This window comes from Lactuca virosa, chromosome 6, assembly GCF_052849685.1.
Source record: "Lactuca virosa cultivar CGN04683 chromosome 6, Lactuca_virosa_CGN04683_v6, whole genome shotgun sequence".
Lineage (NCBI taxonomy): Eukaryota > Viridiplantae > Streptophyta > Magnoliopsida > Asterales > Asteraceae > Lactuca > Lactuca virosa.
The window spans coordinates 40,248,972-40,259,486 of record NC_136431.1 but is presented as its reverse complement, the minus strand read 5'-3'; the positions used below and the strand labels follow the sequence as shown (position 1 = coordinate 40,259,486).

The 10,515-nt window shown below is 31.4% G+C and overlaps 1 protein-coding gene across 2 annotated transcripts; it reads left to right on the top strand.

The window, feature by feature from the left end:
• Nucleotides 1-3,970: 3,970 nt before the first annotated feature.
• LOC145118588 (uncharacterized) lies at nt 3,971-6,429 on the top strand. 2 transcript variants are annotated; one of them, XM_079054284.1, is made up of 6 exons: nt 3,971-4,111; nt 4,245-4,382; nt 4,871-5,169; nt 5,263-5,362; nt 5,437-5,503; nt 6,167-6,429. In XM_079054284.1, exons 2-6 carry the CDS (start codon nt 4,327-4,329, stop codon nt 6,218-6,220), a joined length of 576 nt encoding a protein of 191 aa, XP_078910410.1. In that variant the 5' UTR covers nt 3,971-4,111; nt 4,245-4,326; the 3' UTR covers nt 6,221-6,429. The 2 variants fall into 2 exon arrangements, with proteins under 2 accessions (XP_078910410.1, XP_078910412.1); XM_079054286.1 differs by having other exon boundaries at nt 3,972-4,111; nt 4,866-5,169.
• Nucleotides 6,430-10,515: the final 4,086 nt, after the last annotated feature.

Here is a 10,515-nt window from a genome sequence, read left to right as displayed (position 1 = left end):
TGGATCTGGAATTTGGGCTTAAGTGCTTAAGTCATTAAGCACTTATTGAAGTTTGAATACAGCCCGCGTACGCCCCACGTAGAGAGCAGTACGCTCCGCGTACGCAGTCAAGTCCCCGTTTTCCAGTCAACGCAAGGCTCGAGTACCCCTAGCGTAACTCTGGGTACGTCCAACGTACGCCTTCTGTTGGGCTTTTGTGATTTGGGTTTCGGATTTGGGCCATCTTTGGGCCAGTTTGGCTTAGGCCCTTGTTGGACTTTCTGAATAAAAGTGTTTGGGGCAATTATGGAAATGGACCTTAGGATGAGGCCCAATTAAAGAGTTGGGCCTAATTTGGAAAAATTGAGTCAATTATGGGCCTTGTATATTTGGACCTTGGATCAAGGATTTGGAGTTGGGCCTTGGACCAACTTAGGGAAAGGGGTAAGATGGACTATTACCCTATGATTGGGCCCTTAGTCAAGATTGATATTCCAAGTGTTGATTAGTGTTCATTTATTGTGATAGTTTAGGATTTTCGGTGAGTCAGCAGTCGGAGGTTTTCAGTTCAGTTCAGCATTATGAGGTGAGTTTTCCTCACTGTACTAAAGGGTCGAAGGTACCAAGGCCGACCCGTTAGATTGTTATCCTGGTTATAGTATGCTTGTATGTAGTTATGATCTGTTTGATCGGTATCCTGGTAGATAAGATGTTGTTATGATGTTATGATTTGTTAGATTGGTATCCTGGTAGATAGGATGATGTTATGCTTAGTGATCTGTATGATCTGTGCTTGTCTGTTGATTGTTTATGTGTTATGAGTATGTCTACATATGTGTATGTATGGTTGGGTTGAGGCGGTCCTGCTTTGTGTTGAAGGCCAACAGACCCAGGGCGGTCCGGATAGTTTGTAAGCCCTGGGAGGCGGTCCAGACGTGCCAAAGGCTCGGGAGCGGTCTAGATAGGTTGTAGGCCCTGCGAGGCGGTCCATTCAGGCTGAAGGCTCAGTATGCGTGTTGTTATGTTATATGTTTGGGTGTTGGTACTTTGGGGGAACTCACTAAGCTTCGGGATTACAGTTTGGTTTATTGTTTCAGGTACTTCAGAGGATCGCAGGAAGGCGAAGGCGTGATCGTGCACCTCCTCACATTTTGTGTTATGGTTTCGGGATTACAGTTTGGTTTATTATTTGATTGTTTGTTAAATATTTTATTCTGTCAGAATATATTATCATATGTATTATGTTATTTATCAGGAAAATTAAATTCTAAAAGAATGAAGGATGTGAAATTAAATTCCAAAGCAAATCCCACATTTTCTTTTTTTCTTCACAACATCATTCGCCACAAGAAGTGGAACGAAAAATAAGGACGGAGATAGGATATTTGCATATAATCATTCTTGAATCCCCGGTTGAAGAATAACAGCATTCTAATATATTCTTATACATCCGAACTAAAATACAAATTCATACATAATCTTACAGGCTAATAGTCTTATACATTTTAATATAATTATACATATTCTAAAAGAATATCAACAAAAATGAATAAAACTCCTAAAAATAACAACATTCTTAAACTGTGAGTGTGATCAATCTTTAATTCATTCTTCAAAACATTCTTCCATCAATTCCTATCACAAATACAACAATAACTAAGAATAGTTAAAATCATGTTACTTGCAATTCCAATCACTTTATATATTCTGGTAGAATACATAGAATATGGTAGACTACATAGAATACATTCTGGCAGAATACATAGAATACATTCTGCTAGTTATAGCTTTAATTGTCACTATAAAGAATTAAAAGCATGTTACTTGCCACTTGCAATCATATTTCCAGATGATGAAACTTAACAAACCAACAATTTACAATTTAACAATCTTGAAATTTTTTGTACAATAGAAAAAATAGTAAAATTTAACAAACCATTATTACAACAATGAGATTCAATGAGAATGCTCTTGAAAGAATGCTCATCTCCTTCTTGGTTTGTTTACTCTTAATTTCTACCCACCATTTTTGTTTCAAGCAACCTTGCTACATAATGCATACCACATGGTTGGATTCTAACCACATCTTGGTAGAATATATTTGTTCTTGAACTCGATTCCAAGTCTATCTCTTGTATGTGGGTTTTAAATGTTTACTGATGTTGGCTGAAAAGGTAAGTAATTATCATTTAGATATGATCTATATTACATCGATTCAAACAGGGGCGGAGCTTCAACATATGATTTGGGGGGCCGAAAATATAATATGTATAAAAATCGGTAAGCAGGGGGGGCCACCGCTAAAATTTTATATTTTTTGGTCTAATATGTATAAAATGAAATTATAGGGGGGCTATTTGTAACAAAAAAAATCAGGGGGGGCCACAGCCCCCCTCGCCCTAATAAAGCTCTGCCCATGGATTCAAAGAGATGAGAGGTAGAATGTGACACCCCCGACTTGCTCCACCAATAAGAGTCATCAAACCCCAATAATAAAAAAGGATGAGAACCTCTTTAACTAAACGTTCCATTTCTACTATTCTTGGATGGTGACCGTAGATGGAGAGGAGAGGGGGTAGGGGTGGAGACCACATTTAATATTTATTTAATGAAAATAACAAAAAACATGTAAAGAAAAAAGATAAAGGCGACCATTATACTTGTATTTTTCTATTTTCTGTTATATTAACATATTTATTAACTTTATGGACTATTTCTATAAGAGTTTAAAGAAAGCTCTAAACCGCTAACAACCACATCGATCAACCATTTCTACATCACCCTTGTTATTTGTCTCTCCCCTTCCTATTAACTCCAACGATGGCCTCCCCTTATATCACCTCTGCTGTCGAAACCTACAACTTTGGTCACCGGCTACACCACCGATCTTAAGGTATCACATATTGGTACGACACGATAATATAAGTGGTTATATATGTTGAAGTCCCCTTTCTCTCCATAAAGGATCTTTTGGAGAGATAATCATGAGCTCCACATATATTTACATGGTATCAGAGTCGGCGTCTCGCACTCCCGTGGCTCAGCACATCTATGTCTATTCTCATCGAGCCTCCGACTTTAAGGGGGAATGTTAGTGTATCCTACATCGGTACGACACGGTAATATAAGTGGTTATATATGTTGGAGTCCCCCTTCTCTCCATAATGACTCTTTTGGAGAGATAATCATGGGTTCCACAGATATTTACAACCGAAGGAAATGGAACCCACCACGACACTATATCTTTGTCACCGTTAGCAACTCTAAGGAAGACCACCCATCATCGTTGAACCTAGTTCCAACATACCTATCTCCGTCGACACAACATCATCCCACTATCATCTTTACCATCCTTATCTCCTATGTATTCATCTCGGTCATCATTCATTTCTCCTCGAACTGCCTATAACTCACCTTCAACCCTTATCGATATGTGGCTTTAATTTAAGATAGTGGAAAATCCTTCTCATAAATTCATTTGAAAATTATGCAATGTATTACATCGTTGATGTACGAGTTCGGGACTCAGTTGGTTCCATAGGGATTATAATAGAGGAAATACGTGTTTCTAATTGATGGTATACGTGGTCCGAACATGTAGCGCATATTGTAGGGACGATGTTGGTAGTAAATTTGGTAGAACCCAACAACGAGTTCAAGTGTAGGGATTGGCATAGGCCGACGTAGGTTCGGTTATTGGCAGGTAGGACCCATTTTTTAATAATTAAAATAAGTCTAAAAAGTCAATAAGAAAAAGACAAAATATCAACAATCTCATCATTTTACATGTATTTATCCAAGGGTCGTTGACGGTAACCTAGTACCAACCTTGATGGATTTCACAACCATGATAACCACTCATATACATTTTCAAATTTTGGACCAAAACTAGATATGAGTGTCAACTATAGGGACCAAAACTTTAATTTACTCTTTGAAAAATAAAGGTTGCACCGGACCCATTTCGATAACTTTGAAGCTAAGGAAAACCGGATAGTTGTAAAGCGAACCGGAAAGAACCCAAATGGACATGGGTTCAACTTTCATGGGGCGTTGGCAATCAAAGAGAATAATACTCCATACACAAAAGCTCGCACTTAATCAAATCAACCAATAACTATCATGTTCTTCGGTAAGTTTCAGATCCTTCTCTCTCTTTTCCTTTTCAATTTGCAAATTGAAGCTACAAAATCTCGCAATTTTAAACTAATTCTCCGATTACAGTTTCAAATTTCCCTTTTCATGTTTTGTGGTGATTTTTTCAGGTCACTGTGTTCACTCCTTTTTCGATTCGGCTTTCACGCGATCCATTTTCATTATTTGACGTACTGTTTCGTTGATCTTTAGATGCAAATTTTCAGATCAGTTTCCAGTTGCGTTTGCAAAATTATCGAATTAATGGGGTCAGTGTTCCTCTCTCTCCCTCTCGTCTTGTTCGATTAAACCTGTCGATTGCAAAACTGCGCTATTAGTCTATCAAATACTATGTCTGTTCTAAGAGTAACTGAAATAACATTGCCTATTTAGAAACTCCCTGCTTACATGTACGAAACCTAAACCTTTTGATTTCTTTGCAAATTGTAGTACCAAATGAAATAACATTTATATGCATGAATCCAAAAGGAACTTTGATTCTGATTCTCATGATGTTGCAATTATATTTAACATTTGAGAACACAAACATATTGGAGAAAGGAACAACCTGTAAAAATGGGGGTTTATTGATATTCTTGTGAATTCTTATCATGATAGTCTCTTACGTTCTTTACCTTGTTGGTTTATACATGTAAGATGCTAATTTTTGTTCAATTTTTTTAATGTTTTTGTTAGTATTAAATTTGATTTATGCTAACCATTTTTATGGTTGTAAACCTTCTTTGCAACAGAACAGACGGTGTCTTGGATGTTGTACTAAGCCGTCATTTGTGACTACAGATAATAATCCAACAGGAAAACCTCAAGACACAAATAATAATAATAATAATAATAATAATAATAATAATATTAATAATAACAATAATAAGAATAAGAAACCTAGTATTCTAGAAGATTTCTATAGTAGCAGTACATATGATATGGATAGCAGTCTACATTACTCACAAATAACTGCCTCATCAACTACCAACCTCCCACTGGATCATAATACCCAATCCACTTCTTCCATCAATCCTTCAGAATTCATAAACCATGGTATTTTTATTTATTTATTATTATTTCATTATTTTCATATTATAATCTGTAAAAAAAATCTGACATTTTTATAAACTTGTTATGGTTTTTCAGGTTTTCTTCTTTGGAACCAGACAAGACAACAATGGATTGGAGAAAAGGCAGTTGAAAAGAATAAGAAAGCTCGTGAACCTGTTATAAGCTGGGCGATTAGGTAATTTGTTAAGTTCTAAGGGCAATTTGGTAATTTGGCAAATACATGATCTGACTGTATTTTTTGTTGTTTAGATGGAATGCTACTTATGATAATTTGCTTGGGACAAATAAGCCTTTTGCAAGGCCCATTCCTCTACCTGTAAGTCTTAATTTTTTGAAGATCAACATTCAGAGTGAATTATATTTTTTGTTTCTTTTTTCAATTTTGGTCCCAAAAAGTTTTCTCTTGTAACATTTTTGGTCCTTGCTTTCGTAAAAGAACTATTCTGGTCACTAAATAGAGCTGATTTTTGCAGTTTTGGTTCCAAAAATATTGTCATTTTACTTTTACAGGGATCAAAATGTTAGAAAAACCTTAAGTAAGGACCAAATTTGCAAGAGAAAACTTTTTGGATCCAAAATTGAAAAAATCTACTAAACTTAGGGTTCAAAATATTAGAAAAAAACTCATGTAAGGATCAAAATTGCAAGAGAAAACTTTTTGGGTCCAAAATTGAAGAAATCAACTAAACTTAGGGATCAAAACGTTAGAAAAACCTCAGGTAAGGACCAAAATTGTAAGAGAAAACTTTTGTGGTCTAAAATTGAAAGAAAAACTAAACTTAGGGATCAAAACGTTGAAAAACCTTAGGTAAGGACCAAAATTGTAAGAGAAAACTTTTTTGGTCCAAAATTGAAAATACAACTAAACTTAGGAATCAAAATGTTATAAAAACCTCAAGTAAGGACCAAAATTGAAAAAATCAGCTATACTCAGGGACCAAAAATGTAATTTACTCCATTCTTATAAATTTTGTTTCAGGAAATGGTAAATTTTCTTGTGGATATATGGGAACAAGAAGGATTGTACGACTGAAAAAGATAAGATTTGTGGTGCGATTGTTATGTTGAATTTAAAACAGTCAAAACTTGAATGTCTTCTGTTTTTTATGTTTTTAATGTGAGCATAAATATGTTCGATTGTCTATAATTTTACCTAGAACAAATCCTATGATGATTTTTGTAATGTCGATTGAATGAATTTGGTTTGAAAAATGAAAAATCTACTTTCATTTCATCTATTAATCCATTGTACTTTCATTTCTTTCTATCCTAGCATTGTACTTTTAGATTTTTTTTCTTATAAACACTTATTTTGAAAGATTGAATTTTGGAAAATACAATGTTGTAATAGATCTAAATAATGGCATGCTACAAGAACATATCATAATGTATAATATATTTGTTGGATTGCTATAAAAGTATAAAAGTACATCATCTTAACATTGATTTGAAAGTCTAATGGGTTGTTTAATAGTTGTTGATGAATTAGATTTGAGTCAGACCCAAAAACAGTTCAGACGCTATAAATACCGAATCAGGAGTTTCTAATTATAATATCAAACAATCCGAATCTGATTGAGTCAGATTTAATTTTTTCTAGATCAAGTAAAAGAAATATGGTACGGCTTCTAATTTTATTAACAAATAAAAAAAATGGTTTAAAGCAATAATGGTTAGGGAAAAGGGATAACACCGCTAACTCATTATTGGGCTGGGAAAGATCTAAACAGCTTCGGGATTATAGATTGTAAGTACATAAAAAAAAATGTATGTGTGTGCCACTTGGTTGATTTTATAAGAATTAAATATTAGTTATACAACCAAAAAAATTAATAAAAGAATAGTTGCAACTTGGAAGACCATGAGTTGGAATGTGTTGGATTCTCAAATAGACCATGAGAGCATGTTCCAATAAAGAAAAGATTGATGTGTTGGATACTTGCATTCGTTCATAACCATAATGAATTGGAATATATATATATATATATATATATATATATATATATATATATATATATATATATATATATATATATATATATATATATATATATATATACACACACGAATTAAATTGTGTAGCCAAGAAAGAACAATTTTGAACATATTATTTGCCCATATACAAATAATAAGCACTTGATATAACCTATGGAAAAACATCACTTCACAATTTTCTCAAAAAACTGTAAAAAAAATTATTATATAATATTTTTTTGTGCAAAATAATGGACTATGGTTTATAACTTTATATGCAAGAAAAAATAAATGTAAGAGGATGATAATGACATTAATAATGAAGTAATACTTTATTAAGTTTCAACGATTTTACAGGTTTACTTGTAATTCCATTCTAGACTAAACTGTTGTAGTTTTATAATTTATTTTCATATAAAAATAACCTTTAAAATTGCCTAAAACCGTTTGTCCTTGTGTATTTTCTTGTTTCTTGTTTTATTTTTATTTTTTAAATTTTCAGATTAAATATCATTTTTTCCAACGATCTATAAATATGGTAGTTAAAAAACTTATACTGTTATTTATTATTATTATTATTATTATTATTATTATTATTATTATTATTATTATTATTATTATTATTATTGAATTTTCACGTGAGAATCCAAGTTGCATGAACTGATTGAATATTCAAAAACAAATTGTAGTTAAATAATATAAAAGTAAACCTGAGGAAGGTGTACAAAAATAATTTAGTTGTAAAAATAATAATATGTGATTGCTTTACAGATTGGGGTTTGTAGACATTCAAAGAATTTGCCCGTCCATTAAAGTACTCTCTTTTACAGCAGGATATATACTGTTATGGATACATTCTTCAATTTTTATTTATTTATTTATTTTATTTTTTTGTATGGTTGGTATTTTTTTACTGTGTTCACATACATGGTATTTATATAAGGATTTAATTATTTATTTTGTATTTACTTATTACGAATAAATGATTACGTAAAGGAGTTGATTCGTACACAATATTTTATTTTGCAATACATTATAGTTATATTTTAGGAATCAATTTAATAACAAACAAATTGAAATATTACACATATAATTATTAAATATATAATTATTAAATGGCCCATGATTGTTTCTTTGTTAAAATTTAGCCAATGTCTAATCATGTTGATTATTGTAAATTATTATATTAAGTATTAACCCTCGATTGATACAATGGTGGCCTACTTGCTTACCATAATTAAGGGTCTTACTTGTTTAATCAATCAACCACAATATAAAATTAACACAATTAAATTTAGATGGTGGTCCTAGCTTGGATACTATCATCATAAATAGAAGATTTAGGAGTCTTTTGATGCTATTATTTATTATTATATATATCATATTAACTTTATGTATAGAAAGATTTTGATCATTCAAAATCTATCTAATTAACAATAAACAAAGTTGTAGGCAATATACTGATGTGTAATTTAAGGAAATGTCTTTTTATTACCCAAATGTTATTTAGAATATTGTGTACAAAGTTTGTACTATAAATTTATGTATATATAATTATGGAAGTTACTAATCATATAATAAAATTATAATTAAAGATTAAACCATATAAATGGGATATTGATAAATGGTTCATCTAGGGATAACAATGGGACGAATATAGAACAAGTATTTGTATTCTCAGTTTAATATTCAATTATAAAATTATATTATAAACTCGGTTATGTTGTGTCATGTACTTTGCTAGTGAATAATCAATAGATGTATACCTATGAGTATATGATATCCTAGTTTATGATCTTAAACAAGTTTAAATTTTACACGTTCGAATTACCATTGCCTAAAACCCGATAACAATCTCATTCAAAAAAATCATTTGAACTTTTTAATAATTTTAATTTCTAAATACATCAACAACTTTAATATCAATAACGTAATTCGGTTAAATCACAGTAGAACATATCGAATTCAAGACTTCTATGAGGACTCTTTTAAATCACAAGGTGATAGATACAAGAGTTGATCAAGACTCAAGAAATGGTGACACGACATAAAAAAGAGATGGATGACATTTCTTGCTTCTTACTTAAATGTTGGTGTTGACACCTTGACTTATTGTCGACTTAGGCCATCCGTTATACATTAAACCGGCCATGGACCACCTCCACCTCCACCTAGCCATCACGAACCACGAACAAACTCCGGTATACATATCACGACCACGAAGAGAGAACGTTGAGAGAGGGGGTGGGGGGAAGAAGCAGAAGGCTGAGAGAGACCCTCTCTCTCATTAGTCGTTATCTTGCGTCTTCCCCACCACGAAAACGCCCGACCACGATAGGTCTGGGTGGTGTGCACGGACAACGCTCGTGCCCACGTAGATCACAAGCCTCTTCGTCGTTGGTATACCGGAAGACCTTAGAGAATGGAGAACAAAATCATGATTAAAAATCTCAATGTTACCATTTTAATTTTGAATTATTAGCTATTATAGGTTAATATCACAATTTAGGATGTCAATACAATTGCGTAATAAATTTTAGATTTCTAATGTCTCATGTTATGTTAAAATATAATTTTTGATGATGTTACTAAATTATATATATATATATATATATATATATATATATATATATATATATATATATATATATATATATATATATATATATATATATATATATATATATATAGGAAAGGGTTATTTGGAAAACAAAAAAAACCCTAAAAATCATAAAAATGCATAAAAAAAATACTTAGAGATCACAAGACTTTTTTTGAAAATTTTTTGAAAAAATCGCAGCTTTTTATACAAAATCAGTAAAAAAAAAATTTGAAAAAAAATTTTTTTTTTAACAAAAAAAAAATTGATTTTTTTTTCAGCGAATTTTAACAAAAACCTACGATTTTTTATAAAAAAAATTCAAAATTATTTTTTGTGATCTCTAAGTATTTTTTTTATGCATTTTTATGATTTTTAGGGTTTTTTTGTTTTCCATAGAACCTAAACCTATATATATATATATATATATATATATATATATATATATATATATATATATATATATATATATATATATATATATATATATATATATATATATGGGAAAAGTGAATATACTCTTAAGGGTATATAAGGTTACGTACCCAAACTCACCATAGTACGTCGTTTTGTATCATATATACATTGTAATTGTCCGATGTTCTTATAATTCAACTTCTAACTTGATTTACTTCTAAGATTTTTATAAATTTCACATTTATTTTCCTCTTACATAATTCTCATTTTCAACTATAATATATATAGTCTAATAGGTGTTCGACAAAAAAATGTGATGTAATTGGAAGATAATAGTG